The sequence below is a fragment of the Argiope bruennichi genome, chromosome 8, assembly GCF_947563725.1.
Source record: "Argiope bruennichi chromosome 8, qqArgBrue1.1, whole genome shotgun sequence".
Taxonomy (NCBI): domain Eukaryota; kingdom Metazoa; phylum Arthropoda; class Arachnida; order Araneae; family Araneidae; genus Argiope; species Argiope bruennichi.
The window spans coordinates 68774428-68793690 of NC_079158.1; the positions used below are offsets into that span (position 1 = coordinate 68774428).

At 29.8% G+C, this 19263-nt stretch overlaps 1 protein-coding gene across 1 annotated transcript; it reads right to left on the minus strand.

Annotated features, from left to right (window-relative positions):
• Window positions 1-7510: 7510 nt before the first annotated feature.
• On the minus strand, window positions 7511-15227 carry LOC129981396 (pantetheinase-like). The gene is made up of 3 exons (XM_056092227.1): window positions 15126-15227; window positions 11412-11599; window positions 7511-8987 (listed from the first exon to the last, which is right to left on the minus strand). Exons 1-3 carry the CDS (start codon window positions 15136-15138, stop codon window positions 7587-7589), a joined length of 1602 nt encoding a protein of 533 aa, XP_055948202.1. The 5' UTR covers window positions 15139-15227; the 3' UTR covers window positions 7511-7586.
• Between the last annotated feature and the right edge of the window lie 4036 nt (window positions 15228-19263).

Here is a 19263-nt window from a genome sequence, read left to right on the forward strand (position 1 = left end):
TAATTACTTGGTAATGTACCGAATTTCAATAATAGCGTTTATGATTTATTGCTCTGCAGGCATATGAAATACAGACAGACAGAACGTCAATCTTTCAACGGATGTGGTTCAAAATTTCATAAGAATCTACATTTTAGATGCAAAACCTATGTACTTAACTTACCGTTAATCGTGCCTTATCTGATAGGCACACGATTACTTATTTTTACAATAATCAAAAGGTGCTATGTCTGATAGAAAATTCTTTTTTTACTATTTTGCTAGTTTGTTTTGGAAAAAAATTATTGTGTTTTTGTTTGTATCTACTGTAAATTGTGTTTATATATCTATATTTTATTTTATTATTAAGTTATATTATTTACTAATGCTAGTAATATATACTGGTGTATCTGACAAATACAACGCAATCACATTTGTTTGGAACAAATAACACGCGAATAAGCGAATAACGGAGTGTTAATTTTATTCATTTATTTTCTTACATTTTAAAGTTATGGAATTTGAAAGGTATTTATAAATTTATTCTAATATCTATATATCAATTTTATTCATCTAGTGTTTTAAAGTGATCACCTTTACAAAACAAACAGATAGGTATAATTCCAAAACCCAAGGAGGTTTGAAACTCGGATACCCATCAAAAGCTCGAGTTCGAATATTTTTGACAATTTTAATACTTTCTCTTTATATACTTCGTATGCGAGGAAATAAAACTCAAATCTTAAACTAAAGGTAATCATGCAATGCATTCACTGTTTGGTAAGTCTACTTCAGTTCTTTTCATGAAAAAATGATAATCCTTCAGTAGAACTGCAGACTTCAGAATTCCTGACAATCCAGAATCATAATTCTAGTAATCACTTCTTTAAAATTCTCTGTAATTCCCGTTTGGATGTCAAATTCATTAAAGTCATAATCAAAATTTATTTAAATATAGTTAATTCAAAATGACCCAGATTACAAACAACTATAACTACAATTCCACAAATCTACATTTCTACACTTTCTTCTAACAACGGTTAAGATGGAGTAAATGATTATTCAAAGGCTTGAAAAGAAATGTTTTCTTAGATGTTATTCATTTGACAAGTTAGTTTAGTTATATTAACATCCCATTGTAAAACAACACTAGGGCTATTTTGGGACGGACCTCGTAATTTTGAACCATGATCAGATGACGAGGACGACACCTGCTTCATTTGACAAAGGGTAATCACATAGAATGCCTGCGAACATTCAATGTAATTTCTCTTATCTTTGTACTATCGCCCAATAAATAGTTATAGACATTTATATATGGGCAATTATTTTGAATTGCCTGTATTTCCGGTTGAATTTTAGGTCACAAATGCAGCATTAGAATATAATTATCGATTACAGGAAGAATGTCTTTATCGGAAGTAATGTTTATTTATTCATATAAAAGGAAATTAATTTATAATACGCGGAAATGCTGGTGTACATCTAGGATAGTGTTTTAAAGAATCACTAAGAATAAGAATTTGCTTATAATAAAAGATACGATACTTACCATAGCAAAAGTGTTTTTAATATAATTACTGAGAACAAAGTATTTCCCTTGTGGCAGAGAAAATGACAAAGAAAGAGGCGTGAAGTATGAATGAGAAAATACAAGGTGCGTCTGAAAAGTACGGAGAATCGGAATAAAAAACAAATAAAACAAATCACGGGAATAAAATATCTTTATTCTTCTTCAAAGTAACATACATCGACCACAATACACTTTTGACATCGTTGATAAAGCTATTGGAATGAGTCAGCGAAGGCCCCTTTTGGAATGGAGTGAAGCACAGATGTCACCTGTGGTCGAATGTCTGGTATGTCTGCAAAACGTGTGCTCTTCAGGATCTCATTGAGGTGAGGAAACAAAAAGAAGTCTGTAGGCTCCAGATCAGGTGAGTACGGTAAATGTGCGAGGACAGTTACACGGTGTTTGGCCAAGAAGTTGTGTACACGGATTCGCAATATGGGGCTGCTGTCGTCATGCAACAGACTCCAATTATCAGTCCTCTACAATTGTGGGTGAAAATGTTGGACGCGTAGCAGTAACCTTTTTTTCCCAATTTGTAACAAAACTTCATGCTAATCCGTTGTGCCATTTCAATTTGAAGTGAGTTTTCTCTCACACACCATTCGATTGTCCGTAGCAGAATAATCTGCGTCAATTTCTTGCGCTCCTTGCTACATGGCGCCTCTCTATAGGTACCACCTTGCGCATGCGCTTGGTCGCATTTCTCATTGACGTTGGTTTTGACATATTCATCCATTCACCGAACTTTTTAGACGTATATAGTATTTTTAACAATTCAGTTTACCTTTTTCAGATTCTACTTTTCGAAATTCAGATCTCAACAAAAATTGTTCTTTTTTGTCAGTCATGAGAATAAAAATTTTGTTTATTTACCCTTTATTACAATTCCAGGTGAAGTAGTTTTATTACTAGTTTTTATATCTTTCCATTTCATTAACTGACTAATGTAATGATGTCCTGTTATATGTTTTAAGGAAAAAAATATTTTGTTTTCTGTGATTTAAATAACATTGACGTTGTTTAATACAATCGTATTGCAGATTTTTCACTAACTTAGAAAAATATTTCGGATTTTTATTTTACAATAGTTAGTTCATTTCTTCTATGGTTTATACAGTTGTAATATAATCGTAAATATAAGTTTCCTGTTAAATTGCTATTGAATATTTAAGAACATATTTTTGCGAAATTAGGTAAAGACATGTTTTTATTAAAAATGAGAGATATATTTTAACTATAAACTGAATTAGATAAATCAGGTTTTTAACTGTGCAAACTTGATATTAAATATCAATTTTTTAAAAATTTTCTTTGAATACGTAACGTTTAATATTTAAAACATAACAAAGGGCGTAGCTGTAGTTTAAAGATGGGATGTACTTCTTAAAAATTCAGTATTTCTTATAATATTTTCTGGAAAGTTATAGGTGCAGTATTGCAATATGTCTTATGCATAAATACCCAAAGGTATATTATAATATGGCGTTATTACAATATGCTTTGTAATATTACATTATGCCTTTTTTACGGAAGGGGCAGTCAGAGAACTGCTCTTGGAGATTAATGCTTTATCTTTAACGTAATTCTTGATAAAAAAAATTAAACTTCATGTATTAATTAAAAAAAGGATTAATTTTGCCTTTTGAATTTTTTGTTTAATTGATTTATCAATAAATAATTATAATTAATCAATTCACTAAAAATTATAATTTATTTTTGCATTATATGACACTATTTGCAGATTTAGCTTTATAAAGCTAGCACAATCGGTTGTTGCGAAACTCTATGAAGTTCTATTCACTGGTATCACAAGAATAAATGATGTCTTATTCTAAAGTAACTGTCCTTAAATAACTGTAAATTATTCCAGATGAAGCTGTGATAATTTTGACCATATTTTGATATATACAATTTTGATAATGTAATATATACAATTTTGATAATGTAATATATACAATTTTGATAATGTAATATATACAATATTTTTTGGTAAATTTCCAAAATTGTAGCTTGTACGGTGTTTTTAGAATTCAGAATTGAAAATTTTGGCAACACTTCGACTTTGAATTTAGTCAAAGTTTCATTGATTATTAGTCGATTTAAACCCATGAATTTCCTTGAAACTGATGTCATTTTAAAGGAGTTTATCTGTTTTTTCATAATATGTGCTTACTTTGCTTAAAAATGTGCCCAAAAGTTTTTAAATTTGGATTCTTTTACGACTTTGAGCAAAACTATTAACTGTCTGCATAATTTGCTAACAGTTAGAGATGGCAGAAGGTTGCTGAAGTGTTTTATGATCTCCATGGGCTCTTCTATCATCCTCTTTCGATTCTCAGAATTGATCAAACTCATCCTGTATTTGCCATATTATATAGACTCGCGGATGGTTTCCACTAACTCGAAAATTATTTACAGAGTGAACACGGTGGATTAATTTTCGAAAGTGATTAAATGATTAGGACAATATCTGTCAGAAATCTTTCTCAAGGCTAACATGTCACATCAGGATGAGAATTTTCCACACCCTTTTAATTCAACATGCATGAGATCATATATGTAGGGACACACTAGACCCGAAATTAAACTTCTGTTGCTATTCCACTATGGTCCATTGATTATCATATGTTAAACTTTTTCACACTTTTTCATGCATTATATGAGTATTCTCGAATCTATTCTAACAGTTTCAAGTGGTATTTCTGTTCTTAATTTTTTATCAAGTTTGTGGTTATTGTACCACCTGTAAAAATTTCTTAAAATAATAAATAGTCTTGTGATTTAAAATAAACTATGGTATATGTTAGAATAATATGTCAAAAAGTCAATACTAATATGAAATATTATAGATATAAGTGTAAATCAATATGTATATCAATATATACGTAATGTGTATAAATAATGCACTTTATCTCTTTTTTATATCATTGTTAATAATACACTTTCAAATTTTGTTTTGAAAAAATAAGCAATCTTCAAAATTGTACAAATTGAAATTTTTAAAATCTGAATGTTGACTAAAAAACTCTGTACTGTGCCTTTATTTTTAAATAATATCATTTGTTTGAGTTTTTAGAGGCTTAGAAGTGAAGAGTTTTAAGTTAATGAGGATAAATACAAGGGGTGTTTAAATGAAAAGGTGCGAAACTTCGTAACAACGTAACCGTTAACATATTTACTTATTCCGCTATGGGAGAACGTAGCGGGACATCTAGGTATGCAATTGGAGTCTCCGGCGTAGATCGGAGCATGCGCGTGTGCCCGCATGCGCAAGAGAGAGCAAAGGCTCTTATGAAGAACGTCGTTAAATTGACGTGACAGTGCATGTGAAGACAGGATGGCGTTCACATTGCAAAATTTTACGATTGCAGCGCGGCGTTATCCGATTTCTGACAGCGGAAGGTGTTACACCGGCCGCTATTCATCGCCGGATGGTCAACGTATACGGGGAAGACTGTGTCAGGCAAATCAGTGAGAAAATGGAGTGCCCGTTTTTGTGCAGATCGTGAGAGTTTGGTTGATGATCCGAGACCAGCCCAGACAAACACAGTTATTACGACCTATCTCATCGACCTAGTGAGAAGTGATCGGCTTGTCACATTGCGAATCTTGACGGTGAAGATGGATATCAGCATTGGAACATTGTGGACAATCTTTCACAACAGGTTGCGTTATCGGAAGGTTTGCGCGCAGTGGGTCCCGAAGCAGTTGACCAACCAGTACAAGGAACAGCGTATGGGGCTAGCACTTCAAAATCTATTTCGGTATCATGAAGTGCTACCCGCTTTCCTGGAGCAGATCGTCACAGGTGATGAGAGCTGGTGCCATCACTATGAGCCAGAGACAAAGCGGGGCAGTATTCAGTATAAGCATACGTCGTTACCTCCCCCTAAAAATTTCAAAGCCGTGGCTTCAGCAGGCAAGGTGTTGCTCACAGTCTTTTTCGACGTCCAAAGTCCTCAACTTGTTGAATTCCTTGAACACAGAAGAACCATTAACTTCGATGTGTATTGTGAGACACTCTGAAGACTATGCAGGTCTATCAAGACCAAAAGACCTGGGCTACTCAAATAGGGTGGGATTCTGTTCCATGATAACGCGCGTCTACACGTCCAGGGTCACACACGCGGAACTAGCTAAGTTCAAGTGGAAGCAGCTCGACCATCCGCCCTACAGGCCGGACATGTCACCCTGCAATTTTCATGTGTTTGATCCCCTGAAAAAACATGAAAGGGAAGCGCTTCAACTCGAACGGAGAACTCAAGGATGCTGCGAAGGACTGGGTCTCGTTACGGCCACAGGAAATCTGGGAACAAAGAATCCTTCGATTAGTTAATCAATGGGATCGTTGTGCGCAGACCTATGGTGTATATTTTGAATAATGTCTTCATTTATACCCACAGTGTCGTTTCGTACATTTTCATTCGAACACCCCTTGTATTTATAATGAAGTTATTCCGTGTGAGAGAGGTACAAAAAATTAATTTATTTATAGCTCAGATTAAAGAGAGGTTTCATAGAAAATATCTAGTGAAAATTTAAATTCATTTAAATTTTCAAAACTAATAAAAATTTAATTTTCTGGTAATTAAATTTTTTTGTTAAATATAGGCAAAGAAATGCCACTTCTGTGGTACAGAAAAAAAAATTTAGGCAATCAATTAACTTTGAAGGAAGACGTGAAATTCCGTTCTTTTGAAAATTTTAGCAACATATATTATTACGAATATTTTCTCATAAGTATGCAAAAAGATACATATTTAAAGCTACCGCATGCTTGTATAAACCGCATGTGCTACATTTTCGCTTAAATGGGCACACTCAGTTTGCACATTTAAGTAATTGTTCCTATCTCAATATTCTCAATGTTATCTCAATGTTCCTATCTCAATATTCTTAAGTACTGAAGCATACCATTGATATGCTTCAGTACTTAAGAATTTTTGTTAGGAATAATCCGAGTATAAAATAGGGAATCCATTGAAATGATAGAGATGAACATGTGCTTTGACAATTGTTAAGCGTTTTTAACAAGCGGGAATACTGGAAAATCCCTAAGTAAATATATTACAGGTAAATCGAGAAAATCATTTAACTACTAGAAATAACGTTAATTTAAGTTTTTCTCCCCTAGCACTGTTTTTAAAGCAAATTGTTAATTTTGCTGTTGATAACAATCATAATGATTTGCTTCTTTAGAAATTCTGAATAATTATAATCCAGTTTGCAAGAAGACTCATTTTTTTTAAATTGCATTTTGTTTAACTTTTGGTTCTACTTGTCGTGCATTGCCACCAACCAATATTTCCTTCTCATGGGAACACATAAATAGTACTACGTGAAAATCCTTCAATGCATCGAAACAGATCTCACTCGTTTGTCCATCAAAAACTGCTGGAAAATTCAATAAATTCAAACAGAATCTTCTCACTTGACAGTAAAAAGTTGCTGGAAAATTCACTGAATCCAAGCAAAATCTCCTCATTTGACAATAAAATGTCGTTTGAAAAGTTCCGAATAATGTTTAAACTTTAAATTATTTACTGAGTTCCATGTGCCAAAGATGTATGTATGTATGTCTTTTTTTTTCTGAATATATGTTATAATTGCAGTAAACTTTAAAAATATTTTCGCATATACTTTTGCATTCTTTTAATATCAAATTTCAAATTTTTCTTACACATTCGTGTTTAAACTCGATATCCCTGGATATATATTCTAAAGCAAAAAAGAATTGCTTGTTTCAATTATTTCTACTATTAATTAGAGAGATGTTTTCAAACATCTAGAACAGATTTAAGTTATCTAAATGATAAAAAAAAACTATGGCATCAAGCATCTTCAAACTCAACATTTTGAAGTAAGTCAAAATAATGTTGCTAGAAAAATAAACTAATAATACAGAAATGATAAACATCATTTTATTTTCAAAATATTTTTTAACTGAAATATTGATTTTGTAAACATAATGTGAGATAACACAAAAAACAAGAAAATTTATAAAATCGTATCACCAAATTTTATTTAAAGCATTTTAGTTATTTACCAACCCGTCCTCCCGGTACAACCTTCCATATAAATCTGCATGTAACAAATTCTTCCCTTTCAAATTTTGATACGACAATTGAGATGTTCCATCAAATTTCCATTCGTCTCTATCTGTTAGGCGAAGTTCACTATCAAGAACATGAGGATAAATATGATTGGTGTCAAAGGAGCCTGTGATCTTAACACTATTAAACTTGGTGTTAGATTTCAAAAGAAAATTCCTGCATGGCTTACTGTCCACCGGCTCACAACGGGACAAGAAGCATGATTGGACACCAAACCAATAGATGTCGTAAAATTTTAATCGGTTCCCAGACACGGCAAAGTAAAAAGTCTCATCCATGGATTCAGCTTGATATTCTAGACTGCAGCAAAAATTGTTTGAGCAAACATTAATATAATCCTCAGTTTTATTAAGTTTGACGAAAGTGTACTGATGAACTTCGGACTGTTTACAACGGTAATCAGTCAAGGAGCTGGGATTCATTCCAAGAACATTTTCGCCACATTTGTCTTTAAAATTACGTGGCTCCTCCCCATTCAGTTCACTGATTGAGTCATCATCATTAATGTAAAAGAATCTTTTATTCAGTGGTGGAAGGGTGCTTTGAAAATCGTAAAAAAATGACGTGGGGATATTTGAAATCAAAAGTTTGCTTTTACCATCGGGATTGTAACTGTAAATTACCGCTCCTTTACCAGGAATGTAGATGCCACTACCAAGAGATGCCAGGTTTGGGCTATGAACATCAGAGGAAAGAACAGTAACCTTGTTTGTAAGACACCAAGCCTGTTGATTGGGAACACTAAAGTAAAAAAACGGCGTGTGGTCAAACCACCAGTTGCCATACGTTACACCAGTAGTTTCTGGACGTTTTGCAATATCAATGAACGAATCATTAATCAAGAAATCGAAGCCAATATCAGTAGCAAAAGAGCCAAATTCAGTGTCAAAATATCTTGATTCTGGATACTGAGGCGTTGAAATGCCTTTCTCAAGAGGAATAAAAGGATGCCTTTTGTAATACCTGACTATCAAGGTTCCCATTCTGTCGAAAACTACTAAAGTATTAAAATTAAAATGGCCATTATCCGGGCAGTCTGATCCATCACTAACGCATGAGTTCTTGTTTTTTCTGTTTTCACAATGTCTGCGAACTTTGCAATCTTTTACGTCAATTAAAGTGGCCACAACAAATAAGCTGTATTTTCGTGCAATGCAGCTTAAATTTGTTAGAATTGGGCTGCTCGAAAACTTTTCTTGATAGCAAGGATTAGTCATTTCATCACCGCGAGGAATATTTTCTGCATAATCGAGAAACCAAGTCGGATTGTCCATTTTCATTGGAAACAGACCTTTTTCAGGAAATACAATCAAGTCAACGTACTGAAATGAGAAAAAGAGTGGAATTAAACTATTCATAATTAGTTTAAAATTAAAACGTAATTCCAAACGCTTTTATACATTTTAACTAAATAATCGTTGTGTTATCCCATTTTGATAATCTGTTTGAATAATTAAGATATATGTGTCGGATGATAAGCTGTGTTAATTCAAATTTGTTTTATAAATGTTTATTTAGGTTTAAATTGAACCTCTAATGTAACCATTTTAGACAGGGATGAGGAATACAATTAAAAAAATGGGAGTGGATCGCTGTTTAGATATTTGCCTTGAGGGCCAGTTTATATAGGTACGCCTCTGAATGCTTTCTACAAAATTAATTTTAAATAATCTCAAAAGAGTTAATAAAATATCAAACGAAAGCAGTCCAGTTACAAATCAAATAAAACACTTTATAGATAATTTACTATCAATAGCTATTCGACCTCTATCTTTAAATCTTTAATCAATGGCTTTAAGATGTAAGTAAACGATTACATTTCTAAGTAGTGTTAGTGCAACTATTTTAGAATTGTGTCGGGTTCACAGAAGATGGCAAGGTTTGAACTGAGCTTCCGAAATGCATCTTCTAGTCAGAATTTAAAGGTCTCAAGTATTCAAATGATTGTTTAGTTTTATTTTTTTTTCCCCTTCAAGGCATCTCTCATTTAAAAACCTTTTCTAGGCATCTTTTTAAAACTAATTTTTTTTTTCAATATAGTTGTAGTCTCTTTTTTATATAAAAGTTTTTACATTTTTCTTTAACAGCTTTTTCGGTATCTTCATGGCACCTAATAGTTCTCAAACTTCAATTGGCAACAGTCACAAAAGCGAGGCAAAAGTGAGTCATTTGATACAGTTCAGACAGACATACCTGTCGACTTCATCCCAAGTTAAAAGTTAAACCCTTTTCTTTATTATGTACTTTTCTTTATTTCCATTTTTGTTTAATTTTGTTATAATGAGCACTCTGTGTCCACTTTTTACAATTGATTTACTATTTATTTCCACTTCGTCCCTTGAATTGCAAGATTTTGCGCATTCGTTTCGTATTTGTTCTCTATTTCGCCACCCATTTTGTTCCATATGGTTTTGAGCACTTTTTCTTCTTTACCTCTTACCCCAATTTACCTTCGTTTTTCTCTTTATTTGTCATTTATGTTATTACATTTTTTATATCTTAATTTTTATCTTTTGCATATATAAATATTTTTGCATTTGCATATATACATAGCAGGCGTTCTGGCTTAGGGGTAGCGCGCCTACCCCGTGATCGGGTTCCGAAGTTCTGGTTCGAGCATGGTTGTTCTTCACCCTGTTTTATCTGTGAGGTGTGTGAAAGAGCTCCACTGTAAAAAGGGTTTGTGCAAGTGAGTGTCATCTTCATTTGAGTGAGACTTCTACCCTCAGGTCTCAAGGGTCTTTACCCTCAGAAGTTACTGCATCCTCTTTCCGTGGTAACGCGGACGCGGCATCATCATCATATATACATACATATATATATTCAATTTAAATTTCTAAGTTGCTCGGACTATTCATTTTCCCCAAGGAATCAAAGCGCTAGGCCGACGAATTTCTTTAATTTCTTTCTAAAACTATAAAAGCTAAAAATACTTTCTCACAGTCACTTTTTTTCTATTTGCTACGCTGCCCTTACCACAGCATGGGCAAAGATATCTTAACAAAAAACTTCTTTAATGTAATGAAAAATAAAAACTTATAAAGAACTCCTCGACTGCTTCTTGAATTCAGGTTTCCCACATTTCAGGTACATACATTTGATTTTTTATTACTTTTTATCTGGTATATTTTACTTTTTCTTTGATTTAATTTTAGGCAGACAATACCACCTAGAGATACGGCTAATAATTATATTCAAAATACCAACTAGAGGTACGGCTAATAATTATATTCAAAATACCAACTAGAGGTACGGCTAATAATTATATTAAATCTACACGAATATATTTCTATCCAGATAAATTCAAGACGTATCATTTAGTATTACATAAAAATTAAATAAAGCAAATTTACATTAATTTAAAAAATATACGGTAATTTAATATTGAAATATATGTATGTTTCAAAAAGAAGTTTTGGGTTTACTCTTGTTTGTAGTGATGACGAAAATCAGTATTTAAAGTATATTAAGATGGTACGTTTTTTATTATAATTATTTCAATGGAAATATTTTTTTTAATATAAGAAAGGTTTAAATAAATATAAATATATTTTCGAAATCTCAACTTTTCTTTTTGTGTGTGTGCAATTTCTTTATTTCAAATAACATGGATCTTTAGGACTTTTTTTTAAAGAAAATTATAACCATACTTTACGGAAGTTACATATAAAGTGATATTAAAAAATGCATTATTTTTAAAAATTAAATATATTCTATACTATAAAATTATTTATAAAAATCTTTACATTCCGTGCAGCGAGTCGAGCAGCTACTTCATACTTCCTTAAATTTTTGTTGATGATTTCTCTTCCAGAAGACGTTTTATCATCGTATTGTTTATGTTCATGAACAGCAGCTCTGTAATATGGTCTACGGCTTCTCATTTGTGCGCTGCCCATGCTCAACATGACGAAGAAACATAGAAATTGAATACCTAAAATAAAAATTATGTTTTATAATCATTTAAAGAAAGCTTAGGGTAGTAATGCATAACAGGTTATTTTTTAAATTTCAATGGATCGATCTAGAAAACAAAACTTTATCATTTACTCTGGTAGAAGATTTCATTTCTGATTAATTAAGTTAAACTGAATAATTTGTGCCATTATTTGCACATCTATATATATATTAAACATTGATGTGGACTCAAAAAATTAAGCTGATTCTCTAATTGCCATTTGGCAGTAATTCCCATTTTCGGATTATTTACATGCTTGCTTCAGCGGAAAATCTGAAACGACGATATCTTATTTATTTATATTTTCAGCTTTGGGTAATACTAGAAAATGAATTTAAGTCGAGCAGTTTCAATTATAAACTGGTATCTTCGAAAACGTGAAGTTAAGGCAAATTTATATTTTCAGATTATTTACAAGCTTGCTTCAGACGAAAATGCCACTTTTTAGAGTCGGATAATACTAAAAAATGAATTCAATCGCGCTGTTTCAATTATAAACTGAAATCGTCGAAAACGAGAAGTTAAGGAAAATTTATATTTTCGGATTATTTACATGCTTGCATCAGCGGAAAATCTGAGACATTAATTAGTAAGTATTAGTAAATTAAGTATTATATTATAAGTATATAAATTTTGAGTATTATAAATATATATATCAATTATAACTAATATAAATTAATTACAAATAAGTTGAGCAGTCAGTAAATATAAATCAATGAGTTTTAATTAATATAAATTATTAAAAGTATATAAGTATTATAAATATTAATTAATTAATTAATTAATTAATTAATTAAAATTAATATAAATTAAGTATTATATGTGTTAAGTATTATAAATATAAACTAAGTTAAGTGGAGTGAGCAAGGGATGTAACCTGATAGTTATAAATATTCACTATAAACTGTAAACATTTTTCATTTTACTGTAATTGAATTCGTTTTATAGAATCAAATCAAAATTATTTTTGCTAGCGAATAACATTTATTTGATAAAATTACGTTTATACTTAGACAACATGTAAGTTCAAGAGGAGTTCAAGTGATCACCGAAAATTGTTGTCATTGATCGATTATTTAATGTCAAAGAATTTGGGTATATATTAAAAATATCCATAAATAAAAGCAAGGATAGTGTAAACTCTTGTCTCATTGAAACATTAATTTGCCATTGCTCTAAAAATTTGCGCCTGCCTTTTGTCCCTGATTGTAAATGGCGGCCAGATTTCTTTCGTATTACATAGCCTTCCAGCAGTAACTGATGGCTTCAGCCATCGTAGCAGTAAGTTGCTTTTACCAGTATAAACAGTCAAATAACGAATGTTCCGAATTTCTTAGGATTTAATCAAGTAACCTCATAAACTGATGGCTTTCATTGTTACGTGTAAAAATACATTTGTTTCTACAAAAAGCTTTGACACAATATCATCCATTCAATGGCTCTTTGAGTAAATTTTAAAATTCAACTAATAATTTAAATAGCTATGGAAAGTTTACTGAATATTCTTGAAATAATATCTCAGAAAAATTCTCTATAATTGATGTTTCTAATCTAAATTTTAGTTCATATCTTTGGAATAATATCACAGAAAAATTCTCAATAATAAATGCTTCTTATTTAAGTTTTAGTGAATATTCTTGGCATAATATCACAGAAAATACTCAACAATTGATCATTTTTATCTAAATTTTAAGGAATATTCTTGGAATAATATTACAGAAAAATTCTCAATCATTGATATTTCTTATCTATTTTTTTTTGTTAGCTTTGTAATATAAAATTAAGTAGGACATTAGAAAAAATATCACACTTAATCTTATCACTATACTAAATCTCGAATGGAATAGGCATGTGGTGCAATATGCAGTAAATTGTGCAATAATAACAACTTATTAAAGGATAGTTTTTTTTTATATATAAATAACCATTCCCTTTTTACAATCCCGTTTTGAATAATAAATTATTGGAAGAAAATTTTGTCAGAATTCATTATCATTATATTTGTATAAAAGGAATAAATACTTTCTTAGATTTTTTTATATATTGGATATATGACAAATAACTACAATAATTTAGAATGCAAATAATTTATATGGAATATTTGTCTCCCTTCATTTATAAGAAACATAAATTCTAGAAATGAAATGTGAAATGCTAGAAAGTTAAACAGGATGATTTTTTAAAAAAGTAGTGAATATGTTTATTAATAGATTTTTTAATTCTTATTACTACTTGAAAATTTGATTAAAAGGTGTATTATACATACCATAAGTCAAACTTACATTTCTGCAAAATATTTTTAAATAAGTAAGATTTTTTAAAAAAAAGTTCGGAACTATTTGAATTTATTTAAATCATTAGATTTTATGGATAAATGAATAAAAAATAATAATCGAACATATTTTATACTCTAATTTATTATCTGAATACAAATGTTAAGAATTTGCTTTTTTTAAGTTATATCATTTCAAGTAAAAGAATGAAGGCAAAATGAAAGGTACAAATGCGATTTAATTAGAACTATTCATAATATTATATAAATATAATTCACTATTTATATTTCATGTACTAACATTATTTATGTAATATTCTTTATTTTTGGCAACATTTTTTGATTTAGAATTCATATAACTTAATATTTTTCAAACTTTTTTCTACTTTTGTATTGATGTAATTCCTAGAAAAAACTTAAGGCAGAAAAAAAAAATTTCTATAAAAAAACTTAAGGCAAATATATATATATATATATATATATATATATACATATATATATATTTGCCTTATATATATATATATATATATATATATATATATATATATATATATATATATATATATATATATATATATATATATATATATATATATATATATATATATTATCAATTTATTTTTGAAAATGTTTCTGACAATATTTTGAATGTAAACAGCTAACAGAATTAGCGAACAGGATAGTTTTATTAGTAGAAATTATATATAAGTTTCTAAGCTTGATTTTGTTTTTTATTTATTTTGAAATCATAAAAATACTAAACTATTTACATACAAAGACATTAATAGCTTTTATTTCAAATCTTACGATGTTTATAAGACTGTATATTGATAATGTTGGTAACTAAAATGTTGAATGAATAGCCCCCTCCCCCCCAAAAAAAGGTTTTCTAAATAAATAGTATGATTTGAATCTGAAGCAAGAAATTAATAATTAATTTGAAATTTATCCAAATTATATTATATATTCTCCTTTTTATATTTGTACAATTATATTTAGAGCGGATAATAAACATTTCAGTCACAAATAATGTAATAAAATTGAAACAATAATAGATACATGTATTTTTCACTAAACGAATTACTCACCAATTGATTTAAAAAAGTCATAATTTTATTTGCTTATGGATATCAATACATTCTCAAAAATTAAAATCAAGACATTGAAAATAAACATATAAAAGAATGAGAAAAGGCAATATATTTGCAGTTTTTTGGTAAAAGGACTTACCAGGTAGCTTCATTTTATTGCAGTATGGCGGAAAGTAATGATAAGACGTTCGTTATAAGACAAAAATAGAGTACTTCTTAATTCTACTAGCGCAGAAATGGGGAGTGTATATAATGGAAAAGGTGTGTATACTCAGCTTTTATTCTAAATAGTAGCGTGTTCATATAAAATCTTTAACGACAATATAAAAACCTTCAGTTTCATAATCCTCATTCTTTGTGGATCATACCTCTTTATGCCAATCACCTCATGAGGGATACAGAGACTTTAACAATAATTTTTTTACCTTTGCTTAAGAGTTGAGTTAATTTTGTACCAATGAGCGAATAGGATTTTCACTCTCTGGTTGAAGAATCCATGTCTATTTTCAACTCTTAATTAGTAAGGAATTACTTGGCAATCCAATCCTTTCCGGTTATGTCTCTCTCTGCCTTAATTTTAATAGGCGGTATGGATGCCTCATGTTTAACATTTTCACCTTTTCTTGGGGGTTATTTATTTTTACACCAGTAAACGAATAAGATTTTAATCTGCCGTTTGATAACCCATCTTTGCTTAAGTCACTTAATTAATAACGAATCTTTTCTTGAAGCTTATTCTTTACTGTTTTTTTTTTTTTTTTTTTTTGTTTCTTACATCTTATGTGCTGCACAGTTACTTTATCAGTAATATTCCAACCTTTGCTTAAGAATTCCTGAAACTTCTGTACCAGTAAATGAATAGAGTTTAATTTACTTGTTTAACAATCTATCTCTGCAGTAATTATTTAACTAATAATTAAATACTCGATAGTTATTTTGCTTATGGATAATGTCCCTTTGTCCCTTTCTCTTATGGGCAGTACAGTTGATCTATAACTAATATTTTCACTTTGCTTGAGAGGTTGGTTTAACATTGTACCATACGCAAATAGGATTTCACACTTTTGTTTAATAATCCATCTCTCCTTTACCAATTAGTAATTAATTACTCAATAAATCTTTTGCTTACGGATAATGTTTCTTTGTGCCTTCTTTCTTATGGGCATGGCACAATATTTTTACCTTTGCTTAAGGATAGCTTTGTGATATCAGTAACCGAATAGGATTTCACACTAGTTTAATAATTTATCTCTCCCCTTCAAATTAATAATTAAATACTCAATAATTATTTTGCTTATAGATAATTTGTCTTTGTGCCTCATTTCTTATAGGCGGCGTGGGAGCTTTATCATTAAAATTTTTACCTTTTATTGGTTTAATATTCTTCCTTTGCTCTTATCACTGTTCATCAATTGATCACTGTAATGCATCACTGTTCTCTAATTGATTGTTTTACTTCTATGTTCTAATCAATTATTTATTGTTAATAAGAGAAAAAAAGATTAGGTATTCCAGAGACAGTTGAAGAAATCTACAAATATCATCTCCTATTCCAAGCAAAAAGACAGAAGTTCTTTTTTTTTTTTTTTGATTATTTGTTTGTCAAATTCCCCGTGGTAGGAAGTTCTTTTTTACTTTGTCTCCAACCTGTAAACTAAACTTTATTTTGGGAATTTTCCAATATAATGCTTTAAATTCTTAATGCATTTAAAATTTTTGAATTCTTACCAGATTTTTGAGATTAAATAATTACAACTTTTATTTTCTTTATTTGATGTTCATTCCATGTTATTCGGCAATGTAATTAGAGTTATCTTAATCTAAACATTTGGATTTTTCTTTAAATAAATATTCTTTAAATAAAATATTGAATACTTATGCAGCATTAACCTTATGTTATTGAACGAACGGTAGTCCGGAAGTAGTTCATTATATAACTTTTTGCGCTTAATCGTTAAGATGTGGTTGATACACAAGCTGAACAACAAAAGTGAATTTTTGGTCATTTTTGAATCAAATTAAAATGACTGAAACCAAAAATTGGCCCGTATTATAATTGTAGTCACATGTTCACATACCAGATTCCATCGTTTAAGTAATTGCGTTTTTTTAGTTATCGCACGGATTTCTATTCCCGTGAAAGTATGTATCAATAGATCATTCCTTTTACAGATGTTGTTCAAAGTTTGACAAGCATACTTTAGATTTGAAATCTATGCGCTATATTTCATCTATCTAGCTTTCTTCTTTTTGTAGTTATTGTGTTAATTTATATTCGGGTAGTTGGATAGACATACTTTCTTTGAAGGGATTTCTTTCAAAATTTGAAAGAAATATACATATTTAGTTTAAAGACCTCGTACAAAATTTCATTCATCTAACTCAAAGAGTTTTTAAGTTATGGTATTCACACATAGACAGACAGACAGAATGCCAAAAATGTGGTTTCGATCTTAAGGATATCTGAAGAGTAGAGATACGTCACCTCTCAGATTCAATTTTTTTTTTTTTTTTTTTTTTTTGTGCCTACACTATTTTTTCTTTGTTTACTTCATGTACGCGAAAATAAAAAAGCATTTTAACATCACTTTGAAATTCAAAATATATAATATCTCTTTTTAGAGATATCATTTTTATTTCCTTACAATTTCTTATAATTTTAATTACTTTAAAAAACATTTTAAGTATATTTTACAATAAAACTTTTTATTGTTTTAATTACTAAATTTATGTACAATTTTGTCCAACATCATTAAATACATTTTATGTACAATTTTGTGTACAATCGTCAACAACAACAGAAAAATGGAATACCTCAGTAACTTTGTTATTTAGTATCGCATCTTCCCAAATTTGATGTTAATGGAAATGACTCGAGGGTCGGTTTGTTGAGATAGACAAAATAATTAACCGAGTTAATTAACATGGTTAATTAATAGTGTTTTTGGATTGATGGTAATTGTCTACCCTGCTGGATGATTCCGAGATTAGTAACAACAACAACAAATATTAATAATTAACCCAGTTAATTAACATGGATAATTAGCTGCTATCTCGAAATTTTTCCATTACAGCTATCAATTTTTTTTCTGAATCGATTTGCTGTAATGAAATTAACCTTTCATAAAATTTTTTGGAATTCTGGTGATAATTTTGAGCGTTATAGCATTGTAACCTTATGAACTTCCGCGATATCTCAGAAACTATTTTATATATTTTTTAAATTATTATTTTTAATTCACATAAAGTAAATTATTATATTTCATAAAGTCATGAAATAAATTCATAAATAACATAAATTTAATTTAATATATTTTATGAATTTTTAAAGATGGATGTGAGAAAAAAGTGAATAGTAACATGGTAATAATTTTTACCTGGGAATAAAGCTGTCATACTAAAATGTTGGAAGGCAAAAAATTGTGCTCATATCCCAGATAATTTTCAAAATATTTTCAAAAATCGTAAAATTTCCAAAGTCGATTTGCAACACCCACTTTTTGAAGAACTGTATATTAAATTTATTTGTATTTATAGATCTAGTGTTTTATGAAGCACGAACTTTATAGTATTGCAGTTAGTTAAATATTAAATCTATTTTCAGATCAGACGACTTCAATTTAATATAAATTCTGTTTTCTTTTTAAGACAAATTTTCCCACTCAAATGATATAAAATTAGATTGCATGACCGATGCCTTTTGGAATGTTAAATTAATTTTTGCTGTTTCCTTGCAGCTACAGTTTGCAAGTAAAGGAAATAATTTTTTTTACTATTTCTTACCATTCAGTAAATTAATTAGCGTTAAAATATGGAAATTAATTAGCACCAATTATTTATATCCTTATAATAGCTTAATGCTGAGCATTCATTCATAAATTTCTTTAATTATATGGAGAATAATCTAAAATTATTCTCTTTACAATCGCATTTACGAAAAAAAAATATTATTTTCGTACGTTTAGTTCGAGATATTGCAGCAAGATAATGTGCTTGGCTCAATTTGTCTTGATTACATCAGCCATTGCATAACCGTAAGAATATCCATCCCTTTTTCTCATACCTTCAATCTCGTGTTATGAAGAAAAGAACCGTGCCCAGATCTGACAAACTTTGATCCATATTCTAATCCTAACTTATCAGAACAATTTTGTCTGATATTAAAAAAATTCTTAAATTGTTCAAGCAAACTCAAGAAACACAATATATTTTTCAAATACAAGGCTTTTGGAAGATACTTTTATAAATTAGTCAGAAAAGAATAAAACCGACATATT

What these genes read in the sequence shown, in the direction of transcription:
- LOC129981396 (XM_056092227.1), bottom strand. An exon ending in CTCGACTCGCTGCACGGAAT is followed by an intron (nt 8,988 to 11,411) that starts GTAAAGATTTTT and finishes TTCTCATTTCAG; the next exon opens with TACGTTGACTTGATTGTATT.